This window comes from Polypterus senegalus, chromosome 9, assembly GCF_016835505.1.
Source record: "Polypterus senegalus isolate Bchr_013 chromosome 9, ASM1683550v1, whole genome shotgun sequence".
Taxonomy (NCBI): domain Eukaryota; kingdom Metazoa; phylum Chordata; class Cladistia; order Polypteriformes; family Polypteridae; genus Polypterus; species Polypterus senegalus.
Genome location: NC_053162.1, coordinates 75,653,564 through 75,678,525, shown reverse-complemented (window position 1 = coordinate 75,678,525; position 24,962 = coordinate 75,653,564). Strand labels below are relative to the sequence as shown.

The window sequence follows — 24,962 nt, the reverse complement described above, 5'->3', positions numbered from 1 at the left end:
CTACTTACTGTATAATGTGGCTTTGTAAAGGGATTTGGATATAGTAGCTCCCCTAAAGCAAAAAGTGATTAAACCACATAGTAACTCATCCTGGTCAAATTAGAGTACTCATGGAAGTACATCTCAAGATGCCAGCCTACAAAGGATTCTGAGGATTAATAAAATAGTAGGGATTGGGCTTTTAGTTAGAGAGCCCCAAGGCTGTGAAATGATCTGCATGCATATATAAGAGATGTACTCTTCAATCTCAGTTTTTTAAAGTCAACAGGAAGACTCACTACTTTAGTCTAGAATACCCTGATTCAAACTGCTGTTTACCTGTGCATATTGCAACTCGTTTGTTAAGACACCTGTTCAAGAACTGAAATCTAAGTAATCAATGCAGACCACAGCATTAACATTTGCAATGTACCATGCAATGTGTATATCTCTATTCTGTGCCATGTGGTATGGGATTCGTAAAAGCAGTTTTAATGTTTGGGATTTGTCATCTACTGGAATGTCAAATGAAATGCATTGTTACTAAAAATGTTTGTGATGCTCCATCTTTTGGAATGATCGAAGACATAGTAACAGGACGGACATACAGAGAGACACAAAGACACTTATCTACTTCTTAAGGTTGATAATTATGAACTGTCAAGCTGTTTTCCTGCCCATGGAAAGACATCTGAGATACTGAAAGCATTGTAATCAATGAATGAAAACATTTTGTTGCCAGATTAGACGGCCCAGCAGAGACTACTGTAGAATGCCCAGGATGGGGTGGCCAGACAGTTGGCTAAGTCTCCAAGACTGTAACTTCATCTGATTTTGACTTTATCCTGAGTTGAGATTTTGTTTTTCCTTCTACATTGTCATTGGTCATAACAATAAACTAATAGACAGGTAATGCTGTGCTATTGTGTTATTCAACTTTGTTTTATGTGTATTCATTATGTAATTAGCAAAGTCTGTATTTAAATCTAAGTGTTAACTTGTCACAGCACACTGCGCCTGCACTTAAAGAAGACTGCTACACAAAAATAAACTGAATTGAATTGAATCTTACCTTACCACCAACCAGAGGCAAAATGTGCATCTTTCCTGAGAAACTTTCCTTAACAGAGGCTACAATGAGGCAAGTCCCACAAAGTATAACTTGTCGCTCTGCCCATTTGTGAAGTTGAGTCTTTCCCTTACGCACACTAAAAATGCCTTTGAGAAGGATCCATTCAAGCTGGTCAGCATTGTTGGGTCTCTCTGTAGAAAGAATACCTTTTTGTTAGTATATGAAAATAATTTGTCAATAAATTTTAACCCTAAACCAGTTTCTCCAGTATATCTACATACTGTATTTTAGAGCATAAAATATTGAATAATGTACAAAAACAACTATGGATTTATGTAAATTACTGTATACAAATTTAAATATCATCACTTAATAATGTGGACCAAAAATAAAAATGCATGACGAAGTCTTTCAAATATGGAATTGAAAGTATTTCTGATTTTTTTATGTACAGGGTGCGCACAAAGTCCATATACCCCTATCTTTTGGAGGATTTTGAAAGCTAAAGGTTACCTCTTAGGAATCCAAAACATCTGTATGGGTCCCTCCATGATCTCTGCACTGCCGAATGCGCTGCCAGGTTCTCCTGCTCATGTTCTGCAACATTTGCAGGGTGACTTTCTGGAACGCTGCACAAACCGCATGTTTCAGTTCATCGTGAATAACTGCGCTTCCGTACGTCTTCTTTGATAAACCCCCAGAGTGCATTATCTGTAGTTGTGAGATCAGGGCTTTTCGGAGGCCATGGAAGAGGTGCGGGATTGTTGTTTGATCCTCATCCGATCCAACGATTCCCAAAAACTTTGTTGAGGCGATCACACACGGTGATTGCGAAATGGGCAGGTGCCCCCTCTTGTTGAAACCAAACACTGTCAAGGACGCCCTGGTTTTTCAGTTGGGGGATGAGCTAGCCATTCAGCATTTCCAGATAACTGATTTGGTTAACAGAACCATCAAAAAATAAGGGCCAAACAAATGCTGTGCGGTCATTCCGGCCCAGATCATCACGTGTGGTGGGTTATGCTCAATTTCTTCAAAGAAATGTGGATTTTCTTTTTCCCAGAAAAACACGTTTCGATTGCGGGAGCTGCAATAAATTGCGCACTCGTCAGAGAACAAAACCTTTTCCTTCTCAGCATTTGTTGGAAACTGGTGCAGCATCAGATCACAAGCTTCCTGGCGTCTGTCTAAGTCAGCATCCAAACGCTCAGCGATCGTGAATACACTTGTGTCACCCATTGCTTTGTCTTGGAACAACTGCCATGTTGTTGCGATTTCCTGAGCGGCAGAAGGTGGCAGCACCAGACAGGATGTCGGAAACACACCTCGAAATACCGGGAAGACTTGGGCTGATGTCCACAGGAACCAAATTGTCATGGTTATTCCTGTAAATGCTCCTAAAGATAGGGGTATATGGACTTTGTGCGCACCCTATACAGAGCACTTGATGGCCAAATTCACTCTATTAAATCAACAACCTGTTCCACTTCTTATAATTTACTTTAAATGATACAAGATATTTGTAGACTTTCACCAATGTCTCACTAGTTTAATTTGAATTTATCTTGAGCTAGAATTATTTCTGAACTGAAGTTATTATCTGTACTGCTTTCACTGCATTCTTGTTTACTGTTTCTTGCTTTCATGATTACACAAAACAGTTCTCAGTTTTTGTGTTTTTATTTGTTATGTTTTCTATTTTTACCCATTATTTTAGTTATGTCATAACTGTCATGAACAGACCAATGATTTTTCATGGCTGCTGCTAGATGTCATGGAGTTTAAACTGTAAAAAATACCTGCATGGTGTGACATTTGAATGAAGTTTGTTGAAAAATAAAGCAAGGGTAAGAAAACATTATGCTTATGAACACTCTTCTGATAAAGAACCTCTAGATTACAACTTTTATTGTGTTAACTGTTTTGAATTTAGGAATCTTCCATCAACTCTGACAAATATTCTACTGACATTTAGGACCTTTGCTATCTGCCACTCATTTACTTAAAATGGTCCACCTGGGCTTTTATGGGTAGTTCCCAACTGTAACAACTCTAAGCAAAATAAAAATTGAATGAGTTTAGTTTATTATTTCATTTATTAGAAATCACTACTGTACATAATAATAAATATAATAGACTTCTGTATGTTTGTAACCAACTTTAAGAATGGATGAGAATATTCAGTAAGACTGTAGCTAGTGAGTTTAGAAATGGGCATATCTGAAAATAAGTGAAGCCAAATGAGCATTGCCAAATCTGACTCGACATAGACAGATTATTTCAACCTTCACCATAGTTGTGTTAGGACATGACAAATCCAGATCCATATCTGAAGATTTGAACTATAACTAACAGGAAATATTAATCTTTTACATGTCCCAGGGCAACAACTCTGCTTATGTCTGCAATAATTAATAAATGAAAATAATTAACATATTGTATAAAACCTTGCAGTTTCTAGTTGTTTTTGCCTTGAAATATTTACCTAGGGTCAAATGGTCAATATTCATATGAGAATATTTTTTTCTTATCACAAGCAAAACAACCTAGTACAAAATGAGAATAATGTTTAATGTCACATTGCTTACATTTCATATTATTACATATTAACTTATTAAAATCAATAAAAAGTGAGAAGAATACCCAAGAGTTAGACAACATATGAATTCACTGATACTTTGGCAGATGATGAGCGGACAGACAGACAGATAGGTATCGCCAAGTGCCTGTTGGTTTAGTTTTCCTTTATGAATTAAACAGGGTTGGCCTGGTTGGCATCCCAAATATCTTTGGGACTAATTCTGCCTAATTCTTTATGCCATTATGCTGTATATCTCAAGGTTGTAAAAGAATAGAAGTAGTGAAAATTCTGAGTGTTTCAGTTGCGTCAATCTGATGTTATTTTTTGGTTTTTGTATGCCACTTTACCCTTGTAAATTTATTTTGAATAAAAATGTTAATAGCACAAACTACATATTTCTGTGTATTAAAATTACAACATATAATACAAGAGTATATAATGAAATTATTAACATAACAACTAACAAAAAATTAACTTAAATAGCAGCAGAAATCATAAATCAATCAAAAAAAGACCTATTAACAAACTGCAAAAAGCTGTAAGCCACAAAGAATGAAGGGATGTAAAAAATTAATAGTTAATAGTTAAAGGAAGATAACTACCTTTGGTCAAAGAACATAAGAGCATTTGAACAACCTAGATGAGAACAGGCCATTCAGGTCAACAAAGCTCATTAGTCCTACCAACTTAATTCTTCTTGATTTTATTGAATTTATTAAAAGCAAGTAACATTCCATACAAACAAGTAAAACTTAATAAAACTAAATTCAGTTCAACCTAAAAGCAAAAAATAGGGAGGAGAATCCTATTCCCCAATATACAAGCTTATTCTAGGTGTTATTGATTAGATCCTGACAGGTTTTAAAAAAGTTTTGAACAGATCCACTAAGTGAGAATTTGATTTTTTCCAATTTCAAGATAAGTCGACATGTCAATAGTAAAAGTAAAAGCAATTACAGTTTGTTTGTTCTTCTCCACTACTCCATCAGGGAGTACACCAAACACAGACTGTAATGAATTAGGAGGGATTGTGACACCAAGGCTGTCTGCTGGCGTTTAAAAATTTTGGTCCAGAATGATGTTAATTTGGTGCATGCCCAGAACATGTGGCCCAGTGAGGCTAAAGCTCAACTGCAATGTTCGCAGGTTGGATCTTGCCCAGGAAACATTTTGGACAATTTTAAATGAGATAGCTTGATAAATGATTTTAAGCTGAATAACTGTATGCTTTGCACATACTGAGCTAGAATGAATTCTATGCATGGTTGCCTTCCACACCTATCCTGAAATGTTGAGTAAAAGATTTTTTTCCCCACTGTACACTGGGATCTTACTTAGTAAGTTATTCTAAGTGTCTATGATTCTCTGTGTAAAGAAAAACATCCTAATATTTGTGCAAAATTTACCCTTAACAACTTTCCAAATGTGTCCCTGTGTTCTTAAAATGCTAATTTATTAATACTAATTCCCTTACTAACACTTCCATCATGTCACCTCTTAATTTTCTTTAGCTCAAAGTGAAAAGGCTCAGCTCTTTTAATCTTTCCTTATAATTCATCCACTGTAGCCCTGTAATCAACCTGGTCACTCTTCCCTGCACTTTGTGTTTTTTTTTGTAGCCAGCATACTAAAACTGAGCACAGTACTCCAAATGAGGCCTCAAAAGTGCGTTACAAAGCTTGATCATAACCTTAACCTCTTTGGACCTGTAGCATAACCTCTTTGGACTTGTAAGAACAGTTAATATTGTATAATCCTCTTATAAATATATATATATATATATATATATATATATATATATATATATATATATATATATATATATACAGTCATGGCCGAAATGATCAGCACCCCCGGAAATTTCCCAGAAAATGCACCATTTCTCCCAGAAAATTGTTGCAATTACAAATGTGTTGGTATACACATGTTTATTTCCTTTATGTTCATTGGAACAACACAAAAAAACAGAGACAAAAAGCCAAATTTGATATCATTTCACACAAAACTCAAAAACTGGGATGGACAAAATTATTGGTACTCTCAACTTAATATTTGGTTGCACACCCTTTAGAAAAATAACTGAAATCAAGCACTTCCTATAACCATCAACAAGCTTGTTTCACCCCTCAACTGGAATTTCTGACCACTCTTCTTTTGCAAACTGCTCAAGGTCTCTCAGATTTGAAGGGCACCTTCTCCCAACAGCAATTTTGAGATCTCTCCATAAGTTTTCAATCAGATTTAGATCCAGACTCATTGCTGGCCACTTCAGAACTCTCCAGCGCTTTGTCTTCAACCATTTCTGGGTGCTTTTAGAGGTATGTTTGGGGTCATTATCCTGCTGGAACACCCATGACCTCTGACGCAGACCAAGCTTTCTGACACTGGGCCCTACATTGCGCCCCAATATCTTTTGGTAGTCTTCAGATTTCATGATGCCTTGCACACAGTCAAGGCATCCAGTGCCAGAGGCAGCAAAATATCTTAGAACCTCCACCATGTTTGTATTCTTTTCTTCGTAGGCCTCATTCCGCTTTCTGTAAACAGTAGCATGATGAGCTTTACCAAAAACCTCTACCTTGGTCTCATCTGTCCACAAGACGTTCGCCCAGAAGGATTTTGGCAAACTCCAGTCTGGCTTTTTTATGTTTCTGTGTCAGCAGTGGGGTCCTCCTGGCTCTCCTGCCATAGTGTTTCATTTTGTTCAGATGTCGAGCTGACACTGTTGCACCCTGAGTCTGCAGAACAGCTTGAATATGTTTTGAAGTTGATTGGGGCTGTTTATCCACCATTCGGAACTATCCTTTCTTGCAGTCTTTTATCAATTTTTCTCTTTCGTCCACATCCAGGGAGATTAGCTATAGTGCCAAGTGTTGTGAACTTCTTGATTGTGTTGCGCACAGTGCACAAAGGAACATGAAGATCTCTGGAGATGGACTTGTAGCCTTGAGATTGTTGATATTTTTCCACAATTTTGTTCTCAAGTCCTCAGACAATTCTCTGCTCTTCTTTCTGTTCTCCATGCTTAGCATGGCACACTCAGACATACAACAGAAAGGTTGAGTCAACTTTTCTCCATTTTAACTGGCTTCAGGTGTGATTGCAATATTGCCAGCACCTGTTTCTTGCCACAGGTGAGTTCAAACAAGCATCATATGCTTGAAATAAAACGATTTGAAAAGGTGCCAATAATTTTGTCCAGCCAATTTTTGGAGTTCTGTGTGAAATGATGGAATTGGAACAATTTTCTGGGAGAAATGGTGCATTTTCTGGGAAAATTCCAGGGGTGCCGATAATATATACAGTGTATAAAATGTTTAAAACATACTTATTAAAAAAATCAAATACAAGAGTGGGACAAAGGCATAATTTAAAGTAGTAAATAAATACAAAAAAAACAAAACCTTGCCCTGCTTAAGTAACACCAGACATACACTGTTGCTCTTTCTATCTCTTTATCTCTCCTAATGTTCCTTTGTGTTCAAGGTGACTGTAAATCCAGTCCTTGGGTTACAGATAGAACATATATTTTAAACAAGAACACCAGGGTTCATCTACCCTAGTAGCCCCTGGTAACTATATACACATGAGCCTTGAGTTGTACTTAAAAGGCCCCATGGTGTCTTGATTAATCACATAACCATTCCTTACACTTTCAGAGAACAAGGAAAGAAAGGAGAATTCATAAGACATTAATACTCAAAGAAGTAGAAGTGTCACTCAGATAACTGAACACACCCTTAATGCCCACTAGGGACTAAGGAACCTTTAGTTTAAACAACTGTTTTTAGAGTAAATTTTACTTTCTTCTAATTTTAAACAAAAAATAAATAATTTACTCATTGTTTTATAGTAGGTGGTTTAGGATTTTTCCATCTCAGCAAGAAAATGTTGCCTGCTAGCAGTGTAGTGTAGGTACCACAACAGATTGCTCATTAAGTATTAAAGTCCTGTGTGTAATACCCCATACTGGTACTTAAGTGGATTAGGGATCATTGTGGTTCCAAGACTATCAAAATACAAAAAATGATTGTAAAAGTTTGAGTTGGATTAGACTATATTTCTCCCAGATACATGAAGAGTATATTTTATTAAGAATTGCCTTCCATTCGTGGCCTGAAAATCTCATTTAAAAATTTTATTTCAAATCCTTTTATTATTTATTTTTATTATTTAACATTACATACTTTTGAAAGCACTGCACTAGCCTCCAGACACTAGCTATAACTTTATTGCAGCTGTAAAATATAATTTTTTCAGAAAGTATGGAAAGAAGGCAATGTCTGTAATGGATTTAAAGCAAAAGAAATTTGTTGATGAAAAATTACATTTGATTCACAGTTATAATAATCTATTAACAATATACAGATCTGTAAAGGTTCTAATACCAACCACATTCCATATATTAAGCATTGTCTATTAAAGGTGTGATTCACAAGTTTTAATATTGTATATTAAGTGAGTACTAAACCACTGAGTTTCTATGAAGTTGGATGTATTTATCAGTAAAGTTCGCAAAGCATACAGGAAGGAATTAGAACCTAATTTTCTCTCTTAGGCTCAAAAGGCTGGTACAAGTACATATCTCTTTTTACCTTTCATAATTTCCTAATATGTATATTGTAAACCAGTGCTAATACTGAACCCTGCTGTCTCCTCTGCTTTTGATTTCTAAAGAATTGTTTTATCCATGGTCTTGTCTTCCAAATTAACAAAGTTATAATTATGGCCAAGTTTTTTAAAGACTGATTTTGTAATACATATGCAATGCACTGAAAAAGATAGACATTTTAGTAGGATATTCATTTTAACAATGTCAATTCTCCAAATAAATGTAAAATGATGACATGATTGATGAATAACATCTCTCTTTCCAGCAGATCACTAAAGTTAAAAATGAATAAGTTTTTAAATCTTTGAGTAATCACAACTACTACATATGTGAAATCTGGTAAAGGAATTAAAGAAAACCGACAACATTTAAGCTGACCTGCAAGGCTGTTCACAGACAATTCTGTAATTTTATTCAACTTAATTATAAAAGCCAATATTTCATAAAAAACCTCAGATTCAGTACATTTAGTTCATACAGAGTTGCTCTGTACCTTAATAAGGTGGTATTTCACATGGAGTTGAGTGGTTCGATAATAAGAGCAAATTAAAACAGAATTAACCCTCAGTTGCTTCATGCTGATCATGCAATGCAGTTCTGATGAGGACACTTAAACAAACATATATATACTTTTTAACATCCATTAAAAAAAAAAATCACTATATTATTAAAATAATTCCTTTTTTTTTAACAGATTGTTAAATGTTTCTTTTCTAGAAGCAGTTTTCTTATTCGATAATTTCCAGTCATGCAATATAAGTTTTGAGAGTTTCTAAATTTTACCAAACTAAAATGTTTTCCCTGAGATTGCTGTTTCCCTCAGGAACTATTGAAAGTTTTGGATGTGCTTCACCCCAGTAAATTTCAAAAGTTACAATTTACGAAACTGCTCAAAGGAAACTGAGAGGCAAACTTGGCCTGCTGCTTCAAATTCATGTGCGAATTCATTTAGCTTTACTTTTTTAAAAGTATTTCTTATTTTTTGTATAGAATATTTTGTAAACTGTGAATTTATTCATATTTTTTGTGAAGGAATTTAATTTTATATCTTTTTTAAAATAAAATCTTGAATACAAGCGGGATATCTGTAGTATTGCAAATAAAAAAACTGCAAACTAAAATGATTTGTGTTTTAAGAATAAGGCTTATAATTCATTTAACAGTTTACGTACATTTTGACTTATACACAATTTTAAACCCATAAAATTATCTGTACCATATATTCAGAAGTCACATGACTTCTGTAAACTGGCAGGTATCACCTTTAAATTGCAAGTAATAGTAATTATTGAATACAAGTCAGCCATATTGCAACTAAGACTTTGAAACAGAACAAATGTCCAGGATTAAAATATTGTTTCAGACTTTATGCTGTGATTTTAGTGTAAGTTCTTGCTTTGACAGCTATTGTTTATTTTGTGAATCCTGTGCTTTACTTTTAACAACTGTTTTTATAACTTTCCATACCTTATTTTCATAAGTTGTCGATTATTTAACTTCTTTGAATTCCCCCAACTCCTTATTTGTATAAAGTGTTTTGGGGTTGTCCAGTTCTGAATGTTTGTGTGTGTTCCTGTGCATTAAGGAACTCAAGGAAAGAAGAGGCTGAATATACGTTCTAAAACACTTTATGGGGGTGGGTAGTCCTAACACTTTGCAGACATCAGGCATCACTTCTGCTTACTGAATATTCAGTAACTTAACAGTACGGCAATTGGCATAGTGCATTAAATAATTCAGAAACATCTTCATACAGCATAACATACATATTGGATATAAAATAAAAATATTACATTGAACAATTATTATTAGCAAGTATACAAGACAATTCTAGCCTCTATCAAACTTTAAAAAAAAAAAACTATATTTATGGAGTTACAGCTGACATATGTTTAGTAACTCAGACTAACTTAAATTAAACCCAACACTCACAAAGGTGACTGCAATTTGCAACCCCTCTCAGACTGTCGTAGCTCTGCAGTCGTCATTTTAAACTTCACACCCCACAATCCTGCACAAGAGCCTCCTATTTCACTGTATTTGAACTTGCGCTCTGACCATGGATGTCTAACACCATGAGTAAAAAATGTCGCTTCTAATTAGGTGTACTCCATTGACTCTCTTAACAATTACAAACTGTATCAATAATGGTTTGAATGAGGGCTTTTTTTAACCCTTTTATTCTTTTTTAAAAACATTCAAGTCTAGCAAAAGGTTCAATACTAACAGTACAAAGCAAATGAAAGGTAAGGCATTGATACATTATTTCATAATAATATATCTATCAAGTAGTATTGTATCAGTGTATTTTTTACAGTTATACAAGTGGTATTCTTCCTACTGTACAATATGTATTAAAAGAGTTAGAGCATTATTACAGTAACATTTTACAAAGTATAGAATTATAATATTGTATGTAATATGAGATCAAGCACATTAAAACTATTACCCACCTTACTGTAAGTCTCCGGATTTAAGACTCTGATGCAGAAAGTATTTGTCAATAGGGTGGAATTCAGTTGTGTTCAGTTGATGTCTAGTTTTTCATTATAAAGTTAGATATTTAGAATGTACATTATTTATAAAAAATGGGGCTGCTGGTTTTGAATATAATAGTTTAATTAATGCACATATATAAGTCCAAAAGCATAATTAAAACATAAAAAGCAACCCCCCCTCCACCTTGAACTTTTCACATTCTATTGTGTTACTCCATAGAACCTAGATCAGGGGTGCCCAATGCGTCGATCGCGATCGACCGGTAGATCGCAAAGGTAGTGCAGGTAGATCGCGCTGCATTCCAAAAAAATATTTTTTAAACTTTAGTCTATCATATATCCTCCCTATGGCATTTTCCACTTGATTGACATACATGGCGGACAGTCTGAGATCCTTTTTCTCCTAACACACTGGTCTTCCCGCACGTACGATCAAACGTGCGAGTTACTGCAAAACTCCGGCTGTGATCTAGTTAGCCTTCCAATTTATATCGACTAAAGAAGGGATTTAAAAAATTTGTTTGGGGAGGGTATGGGCTGGTTGTGGAATTGGAAGAGGATTTTTTTTCGCACAATGTCACAATTGAAGTGCGTTTGTCTGATCTGTCAATCTATCATCGCTATTCCAATGAAGGGAAATGTGGAAAGGCACTTTCGAACTGCTCATAAAAACTACGAAACTGACTTCCTTCCGAAAAGCGATCTGAGACAGAAAAAGGAGAGGGAACTAAAATCGCAGTTAATCGGACAGCTGTCATTTTTCACTCAGCTGAATTCAAAAGGTCATTGACTGCATTATTCAGCTCTAATTATTTATGCGAGTCAGCCTTTTCCCACATGAAGATGATTAAATCCAAATACTGTAGTGACCATAAATGCATTGAATTGTTATTGTGCCATTAAGGTTATTCTGTTATGCGAGGTACAACAACATATATTTTATGTATAAAGTATACTCAGTGTATATATATATATATAGCATTTTTAATATAGGTAGATCATTTCGACATAGTCATTTTAAAAGTAGCTCGCAAGCCGAAAAAGTGTGGACACCCCTGTCCTAGATGTATATAGCTGAGAACTGTTCATCAATCATCAACAAAATATAATCTATTATGTCAAATATTTAATTACTGAAAATGAAAAAGCAGAAAATAACTGACCTTAAGGAGTCATTTCCCTGCTTAGACACATCTAAATTACCTCTGGAAGTAACCAACTATTTTCTACAGGCCACATAAAATGCTTTCTCACAGCAGGACTATTTTTCAGGAACCAGGGACTAATTTCGAAACTCAGGAACTTTTGTAGAATTCCTACAACACTGGCCATTTGTAGTTCCTGGTACTGTTTTTAGCTCCTACTCCAGAGTATATACTTTTTGTTCAACAACAAACTATATAGTGGGCGGGACCTGGGTGCCACAATCTCTGACACCATCAAACAAATTTGCTGGCATTTTGGAGTTTGGAAAGTTGTTAGTGAAGATGGAGCAACACACTTTGCGCTACATCACTCTTCACAACCACCACCCTGGTGTGCGACACCATGCATCGCATTGAAAAAAATCATGAAGTCACATGAAGTCACAATTGCTTTGAGTATTAAGGTGTGGGGGGTCCCCTGTGAACTCTCAAATGCACTTCACTTTTTACCATATCAATCTTTTTTTAAAAACACATATTTTGTGTAATGGTTGCAGTCCCAGGGCCAACATCTTATAGGAGAGCTAATTACTTGACTGAAGTCTGCCTGTGTGCGAAGTGTTATGCTTTCACAATGAATAAAACTGTGTGGGAGATGAATATTTGCAAAATATTTTTTATTCCATTGATCATTTTTAAAATTCAGTATTTCAAGGGCTAGCATGTTATTTGGCTTTTTCCCATACCCATCATATTAATGGCATGATTTATGTAACAGATGGTTCCTTTTTACATAATGTAATTTTACACCTTTTAAAACATTGTGGATTATAATTTTTCTGTCATTTGCTATAAAAGTTGCCCATTATTTGTGTGGCTGGAAATTTTTATGTCTCAAAAACTGTCTTTTCCAGTCTAAAAATATTATGTGAAAAATACCTATGTATGTATGTAACACACGATTTCTGAGGGTGTTTGATGATTACATACTTGGAACATTTTTATTGGAGAAAGCTTGTAAATTCTATACTTACACTACTGGGCAAGTATCACCTACTTTGCTTAGTCTTCTACAAGTCAAGCCTCTAGCACACATAATTCCAAAAAATTACCTAGGTAAGGGAAGGTAGACCCCAAGTAGTGAAGCGATTGACTGTTGCGAGCTTAGTGCTCTCAGCACCCAAGAGGACTTAATGAAAATGTTTTTTTCTGTGCTGACATTCACTTCAGTGAATGCAGTAATGCATTTGCTTGTCCAGAGCTTGTTCTACATGAATACATACATTATGTTGCAAGATGCAACATGAATAATGCACATCAAGCAGTAGAAAGTTAGCATGAAGAACAAATGTAGTATTTTAATTATATGGAGGTAACAAACATATATACTTATCTACCTGTTTTGCTTAGTTTTGCATCAAAAGCAACATTCCAGTGAGGTTCAATAGCACCCTCTAGAGACTACAACTGACATAGGAGGTGTCTGACATAGTACTTGGTTACTTACCCAGTTTATCGGTTGCATAAATCAATTGATTAGTAGTTGTGCTAACCCTTCTCTGTCCAGCCGGGAGTGCTAGCTCCTCAGATGAACCAGCTTCAATGCTAGGAGTTGTGTTGTAGAAAGCTTGTTACATTCACAGTGCAACATCAAAGCCACAATGACAAATCAAATCAATCACAACACAAATATGTTTATACTTAACTTGTATTAAAGAATCTTTCATCACATAATTCCACCAATGTGCTCTACTGGGAAATCCAAATTAAAAATCAGCATAAGTGAATAGAACAGTCAGCTGAGGTACTCCTTGGGCCCCTATGGTTATCTTCTCCAGATGTTGTTAGAATATGCAGAATTAGAACTTCACAGCTCTACAGTAGTAGTGGACACTTCCCCGGTAAGACACTGATAGTAATTTGTCAACAGATGCAAATTTTTGTGTATCATTTCTTACACATTTCTACCTGTTGTGGTGTGAAATTTGGCATGTAAGTTGATAAAAATTTTGTATGTCTTTATTTGTAACTTATAACACTAATGTCTGCCATTGATAAGAACATCAGTGGTTTGATGGTTAAGAACCACTACTTTGTAATTTTACCGCAGGGGTGGGGGAAGTGCCTAAAACAAGTTTGGCAAGTGTTTCTCTGCAGGACTCTCTTAATCAACCCCTAAAGAAATGCCAGACTGCCTAGCTGGCAAATATCAGCTCAACAAATGGTTTTGGGGACAGGAGTGACGGTATTCTATACCCCATTGGTCTGAGGTATGGCTGTTTGAAATTGGCTTGTATAGGAAGCCTTCGAGTACCATGATGCCCTATTGGCTGTAGGGGTTGGACAAAAAATCTATAACTTTGCTTGCTTTACCTCTCTCACTTCTACCATCTAATGAAGGAGCATCTCACATACCATAAACTGAAAAGGACGACACAATAAAGAGCACAGCTCCGCAGCCATATTGAGACAGGCTTGTGGCCTGTTATGAAGAAAGCTGACCAAAAATGATGACTTAACTGGAGACATTTAAAGTAACTACAACTACAGCTATGTGCTGCCAGAAACTACACATCAGCATTTATCAGGTTGTATAGTTGCCAATATTCAAATGTACTTTGAATATTGTTATTATTTATGAATATTATCACTAATACATTATTTAAAGTGTAACTTAACTCCTGCTTTTAACTCCTGCTTTTCTTTTACTATACCTAATTGCCTGAGGTTATACATGTAGAAGAGAAGGTGGGGAGAACTTATATGGTACAATTCCTTATAAACAGTGATAAGTCTGTGTGATTTGAGGCATTCTGACAAAGGCAACATATTAATAATACAAAAGGGGAAAGTAGAGTAATATATTACTAATATATTACTTAATATATTACTCTACCAATATATTACTAAATATATTACTCTACCAAGACAAAACGCTACCATTAAGGATATCATTGTTATTAGACCTTCAAACACAGTGTAGAATACGCCAGTACAACTGTGGAGACTTACGTATATTATTAGTCAATATAGATGTACATTTTCTTTGGTTTGTTTTTATATTAATTTTTGTTTATTTTCACAAAGATGTTTTGGAAGGCAATATTAGAGTCCAGTTGCGCGTACTTAATTTGTTTAATGGGAAACCAGAACAACTGGGAAGAACAGATCTTTGAATTCTTATTTTTTATTGTCCATGTTTTTATTTTAGTCTATGCTGTATACATTTTTAAGGACCCAGTGTATTAAAAGGCATATGCAATATATATTTATTTCTTGTTCAGTTCTTCTTATTTTACTATTTTGCAAAGTACTTCAGTTGATTAAAATGATCTTATAAAAAGAAACATCCCAGTAAAACTACCGATTAACCTATTAAATTGGGCCAACAGAAGCACCTTAACTGGATTCAATCTGAAAAGTATATGAACATGGATTCTATGGTGATATATACTGTAGCTGTTATCATTTCAATTATATCATGATACACACTTCTGACTATACCACAGCAGGAATGGGGAGAGATTTAACTTGGTTAATTAATAATTTGTCTTGCCATCGGCAATGCCAGTAATTAATTAAATAATTCAGCGAGGCTTCTAATGCACTCTTTCTCTTTGTGACATGGTCTTTTTTCTGTGCTGTGCAGTGCATTTGCCCCATTGTTTCTCTTGCTGGAAGATTTGTTGAGTAATGTCTTCTACGCAACACATCATCTGTACCACCCTAACCCGGCTGTCTCAAGGGTGAGATGTTTTGTTAGTTGTAGCCTTCTCAAAAGTTTTCATTGCAAATTCCTACAAAAAAGTCTCTCTTTATTGTGTTTGTTTCTCTTCTGTGTGAGTTGATAATTTTCTGTGAGTTTGTATAAAGCTCTAATAAATGTCTGTGTTCTCACCGAGCTTGTGTTTGCACTGGTAAAAATATGCTCTTTTGTGAATTATGTTTGCTTTTGGGATGAAGAACTGATTAGACTTTGACAGCACATCATAAAATTTTTTATTAGCCTCTGTTTTAAAAGTAAATGAATGAAAAGTTACTTTCACTTCACTACGCATTGAATAAATTAGTGTGATGACCTGAACATCTCTATTTTCTTCGTTTAATTTTGTGGCCATTCTATACATCATAAATTTTTGGTGCCCTGCTGGCCAGTCAGCCAGAAGTTTGAAGCTGATGTTTTCTGCAGGGTTAAACTTTGACAACCTGTTCTTACTTTCTCTTCTTCATGAAGTACTTCTGACACCATGTAATGATCGTTTACAGGCTCCCAAGTGTTACTTTATTGATCGGCTCAATAAATAGAACAACAGCATACAATGCTTTTCATTCTACTCTCTCTAACAATTTTCTCTCATATATCCAATCACTCTGTCATGAACCTATATAAGGATATCCAGTATGTCCCACCCAGCTACACATTTCACAAACTGTCCTTGCATGACAGAAACAACTTCTTATTAAAAATGGGAGATTCTGTGTCAGCAAATTGACAGGAAAGAGCATTTGCTTCTAAACTCTTATTTCCAACCAATTAAGAAAGTACAAAATTAAAATTGTTGAGGAACAATGTTAGTCTTGCCTGTCTGGCACTGAACTATTTTAGCGTTTTCAAATACATTTAATTTTTATGGTCTGTTAAGATCACAAAAGGAATATTTTGCACCCACCAACTGGTTACACCATTCCTCAAAAAATAGTTTTATTCCTAGCATACATTATAATTCTGTTCAGCCACTATGAATTTTAAAAAAGTGAACAAAAGTGTAGTTTTCCTGCATTCACTTCCAAATCAAATGGCTTGGTACACATGTAAATAATTACTTCAAGTTTTTAAAGACTTCTTAGGTGTCAGGTATCTAGCATCATTTTTGAGATGATTTCTTAGTTAAGGCAGAAATGGGGGCTATGACTGAATTAAAACCCTTAATAAACATTCTATACTAATTGTCAATACCCATAAACCTTCAAACCTGTTAAAGACGTGACTTTTCAATTTTCAATAACTTGGACCTTAGTTGAGACCATACTAAGGCCTGTTGGACAATAATTCCACTGATGACCTGTCAAATTCAATTTTCTCAGATTTTATGCATAATTGATTCATCTAGATTCTTGGTAGAATCTCATGAATATACTGATGATATGTAAGAAAATCATTTCAAAAGATTGGACCATACTAAGCTCTACACTTTTAATTTTTAATCTACAGTAATGTTAATGGCGAAAGACCAAAACTAAATTTGACTTATCCCAACTTGCAACCACTGCTAACATTTTAAACAATACAGCAGTATCACATTAAAATATCAGTATGGAATGGTCTGTACAGTATTTACATGTAAATACACGTTAGTTATAGCGCAGGTAATCATTGGCAGAAGATTTTACAGTATACTACAACCGATTGTACTGTAAAATAATACAGAAACAAGTAATTTAACTTGATGTACATAAATAAATGTTAAAATATTATAAATGGGAAATCAAATTAACAACTTCAATAATATTTTATTTTAAACTAAACATGTTAGGATATAGCGGGTTGGAAAATGACTGACTGACTGACTAAACATGTTGGGTCAAAGTGAAAAAGCTGCAAAGACATGCAGTGGCTGGATGTTACTGTTCATGACGATTTTTATAGAACTAGGTGTGTGTATTAATATATTTCCCTTTGTCATCAACAATATGCACTGATAGGACAAATAAGCTATCATCTATCTTTATTTACAAATTTCTTTGCGCATGTATGTGTACATGTTGTCACAGGCGACTGGGGGTAGAGCCCAGCCGGGACGCCCGAGAGGACCGGAGGAGGGCTGGTGCCTCCTCCCGACCACGAGGGGGCGACTGCTCTGGTTTTGTTGGTGGCCTCGGGTAGGGGGCTTGGAAGCCCAACCCTGTAGGGGCAGCGGCCACCGCCAGGATGCGCCCCGGTGCCTGAAGAACCCTGGAGCCCAGCACTTGCTGGGGAAGAAGACAGGGGACACCCGGAGGGCTTCCGGGTGCGCAGCCGTCACTTCCGCCACACTGGGGCGTGTCCGTGAACGAATGCCGGGAAGCAGCTGGAGCCCATCCGGGGCGTGATAACAGGGGCCGCCTCCCAACAGTCGGGGGCGGAAGTCAGGTGGAAGAAGGACGAAGCTGGAAAGAGGACTGGAGGCGGCCCAAAAAGGAAGGCACAAAGGACTGGGGGGCCTGGACTTTGGGGGATCGGTGCTGGAGGCACTGGGTTTGTGCACTAAACCGTACTGTAAATATTGTAAATAATAAACGTGTGTTGGGTGAACTACAATGTCCATCTGTCTGTGTCTGGGTCCCGTTCCACAATGTATATTTTAAAAAATATGTATCTCAAAAAATTCTCATGCAAAGGTTTTTCTACTCAATGGGCCTGGTTGTGTGACTAAATGGAGCAGGAAGTAAGTATCCCAGTTAAATTAAATAATTTCTAAGTCCGTTATCATTGAACATTGGTCAGACTGTTTTTGAAGGCAAGTCCTGGACCAAACTGGACTAAAAACAAGAGGCTTGCAGTCCGTAACAAGTCAAACATGATGCAGCTTGTTTGAAGAAAATATGCTGGACTTTCTGGTTTTGACTTTTGCCTGCTTATATTGACTATGTTTCATATTCTGGCCCCTTCCTATTTAAAAACATGCCATAAACCTCTACAACAGTATATATATAGATTTGTGTTTTGCAATTTTATGTTGGATTAAGCTTACAAATGCAACACTTACAGCCTGATGTGCCACTAGAATGCTTTCAGCAGTGAGCATATATATTGTAAAGGTAGAAGTTTACTAGTTTAATGGTGAGCAAAGCTAGCAAAAATAATTGCTAAATCGGTATTCAAACAGCTAATCCTTAATTATTCCTTTAAGTGGGCTGAGTTGCAAGTCTTACTTTTTAACGTTTACCTAATAAAGCACATTATCAATAAAAGTAAGTAACTCTGCTGCACCCCACATAAGGAAACTAACAATGACTGATTTCCACACCTGTCATGTAACTGCATGGCTCAAAATAGCAGTCATTATGAGAAAAATGCCTTGGATTTCTTTCACTTTTTCCTGAATTACACAAAAGATAAATACTATAAATATACACTACTATTTCTACAAAAATAATATCCTTTGTTGGAAAATCAGACTGCTGTAGCAAAAATGTAAAGTGACTAGAGCAAATTAAAAAATAAAAAAAAAAAAATTCCAAAAACCAGAATGTATTCAATATTGGCTGAATATCAGGTAAGCTATAAGGAAAGAGTAAAAGGTGACAATAAGATAATTCAACAAAAGTAGTATACAGTCATGATTTTATGCTGCTGAATTACAAATAAAAACTGAAATAAGCAAATTAAAATGCATTTCACACCACTCTGCAATTATATTTATACTGCCAAATACAACCTGATGCTGTTCTTGAGCCTTTTCCTTCAAAAGCACATTGAAATGCATAATATTTAATAAGGATAATCATCTATTATAAAAAAAAAATCCTGAAGATCATGGAAGACACTTAAAAGACCTGTGAGACAAAAGAGATTGGCCACGGAGCGTCTCGCGGGGACCTTAAACATGAGACTTTGTGCCAAGAGATTGACCCAGGACCATCTCGCGGGGACGTAGAAAATGAGATTCTTGCAAGATACGCCCTACTTAAAACCAATATCAAATAAGACCATGGGCTGTAAAACACTCAGTCGTATAAAGGGTTTCAGCAAATGCAGATCCTGGGCTCTCAGTGCATATAAAGCGTATAAGGACAATATGTTATAAATGAAACGTAGACGACTAAGCGAAGAAGAAAGTAGCGTGGACAAAAGAGACGCAAAAACGTTTGAGAGATAAAAAAAAAAAAAGAATAATCTAGGTGCAAATTCAGAGAATAAGGAAAGTAATTATCAGCCCAGAACAAGTTGAATTGAAAAAAAGCACGTCCAATCGGGCTCAGAATTAAAAGACAGAGTAAAAGACAAAGTAAAACTTCATAAAGACGTTTACAAACGTTGGTGCTATACACATGCAGAGCAGGTTAGAGATTATGAAAGCAGTGGAATTCGAAAGGCTCAAAAAAAAAAAGTTGGCACAATACACATGTGGAGAAAGTTAAAGAATATGAAAGTAGGAAAATTAGAAAGTATAAAAAAAAGTAAAGATTGCAGTAGCGCAAACAAACAGAAATTATTACTCGAAAAAGGGAAAATAATCACCATGGACCAGGCGTCATTGAAAAAAAGCAGGACAAAGTGAGGTCAGAAATAAAAGACAGAGTAGAAAACAAAGTAAAACGTCATAAGGAGGTTAAAAAACATGGGGGCGAAACACATGTAGAGCAGGTTAGAGATAATGAAAACTGGAATTCAAAAGAGTCAAAAAAAACGTAGGTGCGAAACACATGCAGAGCAAGATACGGAATATGAAAGCAGAAAAAAACGAGTGTCAAAACAAAGAAAGCAAACACTGCATTAGTGCAAAGAAATTATTACTCTGAGAAATAACGAAAAGGCAAATAGAGATCGAATATATGGCCATAGGTGATATGTCAGAAGTATGTAAATATTGTAAGGCTTTGAAGTTTTAAGTCAGAGACTTTCAAAAACGTGGTTTACCTCACATGCATTTATTGGTTACTTTGCAAAATTAACTGCTGATGATGTCGATCATTTTGTCTGTGCCAAAAATCCAAACAGAGAAACTTATCATGAATTATGGTACAAAGTCATTAAACACATGTCTCACTGACCTCATTTAAAAGATTCAGCATATTGGGATTCCAAAGATTCCAAATATTGTTTTTACAGAAGTTCTGAAATAAAGGTGAAACTAATGAAATAGCAACAATTCAAAGAAAAAAAAAGTCTTAAAAAGTGTGAATGCGGAAAACCAAAAATGGGTGTTGGTGTGTGAAGTGAGAATCGCCCCCTAGTCTGTTAAACAGAATATATACTTCACACTCTATTACCACCTAATGAAACTAAGCAGTCCCTATAATATTCAGAAGTGTCAGCCTCTTCCCAGATGATGCATATATATATAAATACAGATACATGCACATTTCTAAGAAAAATATTAATAATTTGGTTCATTACACTGAAAATATTCAGCAAAAAATCATATGACCGTCCTAATTTTAAGGAAGCAACTAAATTTTCGCTTAATTTGTAAATGGTTGTTTCTAATAAGGGTGGCACAATGGCACAGTGGGTAGCACTGCTGCCTCGCAGTTAGGAGACCCGGGTTCGCTTCCCGGGTCCTCCCTGTGTGGAGTTTGCATGTTCTCCCTGGTAGGTGTATTGGCAATTCTAAATTGTGCTTGGTGTGTGTGGGCTGGTGCCCTGCCCGGGGTTTGTTTTCTGCCTTGCGCCCTGTGTTGGCTGGGATTAGCTCCAGCAGACCGCCATGATCCTGTAGTTAGGATATAGCAGGTTGGATAATGGATGGATGGATGTTTCTAATAAATTCTTAAATTAATGTTCATAGCTATATGAGCATTTTTAACAGCCATGTGACTAGCCAAGTGACATGGTAAAAATCAGGTCACAGTTTGTATCAGTTAGTGATGACTCACTGAAGCAGATTACATAAAATGAAATGCCAGCAAAATATATACAACAAAGATGCATGCCCTCTTCTCTAATCACATTTGCTAAAGGTTGATGTGTCATTTTTGCAAAATAACATACATGTTTTTTTCCTGCCAAAATATTTCAGAATGCTTGAACAAACCATGTAAAAATCACAGTTTTTCATTCTATTATTTATTGGAAATAGGTATATTGAGTAAACACTATTCAGAATTCCCGAAGGTAAAATTAGCTCTATTTTAAAATGGAGACATAATACATTCAAAAGAGAAATAAACAGCAAACTTTAATTAACATTGTCCAAATTTATGTTTGTTCCCAGGGAGGCACAGAGACCTGTGAAGTGTTTTGTTCCTCTGCTGCTTACCTCTTACTACTACTTTCACTTACATATTTTGATTATTGTTATAATATGTTTTAATTCTTTATTTCATATTATTATTTTTTGCCTACCTTAAAATTTAAGTTAAATTGAATATGTTTTTTGAGAATAAAAGAATACACTCTGTATAGGTGATACTGTTTTCTGTTCTAACAAGAAGACAACATAAACAGTGTTTCACATTGAGGTTTGCTTGGCAGTGCTTTCTAGCACAATGATTCCATCTCACTGTGCTTTCCATACTTTATTTTAAAGCTCACAATAATTTTATATTCTCTCTATAGGCAACATTACATTTTTAACTTAAACTATTCTTCTACAATCAAAGATTAATTTTTACAATTACTCATTTTAGGAGAATCGAAAATGGTTAGCAGGTAGCATATGTCTATAGATAGATAGAACTTTATTTGTCCCCAGGGGGATATTTGGCTTTTTACAGAAGCTCGATAGATAGATAGATAGATAGATAGATAGATAGATAGATAGATAGATAGATAGATAGATAGATAGATAGATAGATAGATAGATGCTACTTCTTCTGGGGGTCCAGAGTGTGTCCTATAATATTATGCAGTCCATGTAGATGTTTGTTTGTTCCCACATAATGCTACAAGACTACTATTGTCTGTCATATTGGGATCTGGAGACTATTTAGGCATTTGGGTAAACTGAGGTCACAGTCATGTCTATAGAACCTGCTTAAGATGACAAGTGTATTGTGACAAGGTGCATTACCCTGCTGGAAGTATCCATTGGAAAAAAAACTTAAGACTGTACCCATTAAATAATACATTTATCAGCAATGCTTGGCGATAATATAGCATTCAAATGATACTGTAGTTTAAGAGGCCTAATATGTGTTAAGCATAGCACTCCTCTCACTGTTACTCTACTGCTGCTATAAAGGCAAAAAGCTGGATGGATTAATACATTCATGCTATTTATATCAAATTCTAACACTACTATCTGCATCTGTGCAGCAAAAAATGAGATTTGCCAGATCAGACAACATTTTTTTTAATCTTTAATGACCTAGATTTGGTGATCATGATGGACTAGCGCCATGTCCAGGGACTATTCCTGCTTTGCACCTGATGCTTACTCGGATAGGCTGCAGATTCCCTCCAACCCTGCTCTGGATAAGGAGGTTTAGAAAATGGATGGATAGATGGAGGGATGTGCCCACTGTAGCCTTCCTATTGTTAGATGAGAAAAATGAAACTCAAAGTGGCCTTCTGCTGGCAGAGTCCACATACTTTAAGGTAGCAATCTGTGTTCAGAGAGAACTTTTTACATACCACTGTTGTAAAGAACTGCTGTTAGAGTATTTCCAGCTTTTGCAATAAATTGAATATGGCCATTTTCCTTTGACATCTTTCATTGACAAGGTGTTTTTGGCCGAAAGAACTGTGGATCTGCTTTTGTTTATTGCATTATCCACTATGTACCATAGAGACTGTAACGTGTGAAAACCTCAAACCAACAGCTGTTCCCGAGATGCTGGATTTAGGCATTTAACAGTCACACCTCAGCATGTATATCTCAATGTTTATCGAAATTGGTTAGGTGCATACTGGTGTTCAAATGCGGTATTCCATTTTGATGGTGTATGATGGTGCCTTTGCTCTCATCAATCTCTTGGTAGGCAATACATTGTCAATGTCAATGTCAATTTATTTATATAGCACATTTAAAACAACATAGTAATGCTGCGGCCAAAGTGCTTTACAATAATAGAATAAAAGAAAAATAAAAAAACAAAAACAATAAACAATAAAACATAAATAGTCATAAATTACATGAACATAAAATAAGATAGATGATAAACAGAAATAATGTTATATGATCACAAAGAGGAAAACCATCAGTGTTACTGAAGGTCACTGAATGCAAGTGAAAAGAAGTGAGTTTTTAATCTTGTTTTGAACAGTTCAATTGTAGACGACTCCTTAATATGATGAGGTAAAGAGTTCCACAGGCGAGGGGCAGCAGCTGGAAAGGCCCTGCCCCCCTTGGTTTTACATTTGGTACGAGGGACAACAAGAGACAACTGACCTGAAGATCTAAGCACTCTGGATGGCAGGAGCAAGCCCATGTAAAGATTTAAAAACTAGCAGCAAGATTTTAATTCAGTTCGAAAACTGACAGGCAGCCAGTGTAAAGAAGCTAAAATAGGAGAAACAGAGTTATACTTCCTTGCCCCAACCAGAAAGCGAGCAGCAGCATTTTGGACCAACTGTAACCTGTGTATCAGAGATTTGCTAATCCCAGAATACAGCGAAATGCAATAATCGAGGCGAGAAAAAATAAAAGCATGAGTAGCTTTCTCAAGATCTTTAGAAGATAAAAAAGGCTTTATCTTACCTAATAGACGAAGTTGGAAAAAGCAACTCTTGACTACAGAATTTACTTGTTTCTCAAAAGAGAGGTTACTATCAAACGTAACACCAAGATTGCAGATTTGAGGTTTGGAAAAGGCAGAGAAAGAGCCGAGAAGTCCAAGACCAATTTGGGCTTTAGCTGGTGGACCCACTATAAGCACCTCTGTTTTATTTTGATTTAGATCAAGAAAATTATTGGCCATCCAGGATCTTAGTTCAGACGGACAGTTGTGGAGTTGATTTGTTGCAGAGTTGCAGACGGGTATATAAACCTGAATATCATCAGCATAGCAGTGAAAAGAAATGTTAAATTTCCTAAAAATAGCTCCAATAGGGTGAAGGTATATAGAGAATAAAATAGGACCCAAAATGGATCCCTGAGGAAGACCATAGTTAAGAGGAACAGTAGATGAAAAAGAAGAATTTAAGGTCACTGAAAAGTGTCTACCAGTTAAATATGACCTGAACCAGTTAAGAGCAGCCCCTTTAATCCCAACAAGATGTTCGAGCCGCATCAGCAATAGTTCATGGTCAATGGTGTCAAAGGCAGCGGACAGGTCAAGGAGGACAAGGACTGCCGCATCATCTGAATCACATTGTAACAGTAATAGTTAAGTTGGTATGTACATTTATCCATTACATAGGTTTGTCTGTTTTTTTTACTAACTTTCCTTTCAATAGTGGTTGCAGGAGAGTTGCCCTAGAAGTTAGGGG

General features: G+C 35.8%; 1 protein-coding gene across 2 annotated transcripts in view; it reads right to left on the bottom strand.

The window, feature by feature from the left end:
* Positions 1-24,962, bottom strand: part of phlpp2 (PH domain and leucine rich repeat protein phosphatase 2) — a 201,850-nt gene that overhangs the window by 90,714 nt on the left and 86,174 nt on the right. For both annotated transcript variants that reach the window (XM_039763316.1, XM_039763317.1), the window contains exon 4: positions 1,052-1,242. In XM_039763316.1, coding sequence (XP_039619250.1) covers positions 1,052-1,242 — 191 coding nt within the window. The remainder of the gene's footprint in view (positions 1-1,051; positions 1,243-24,962) is intronic.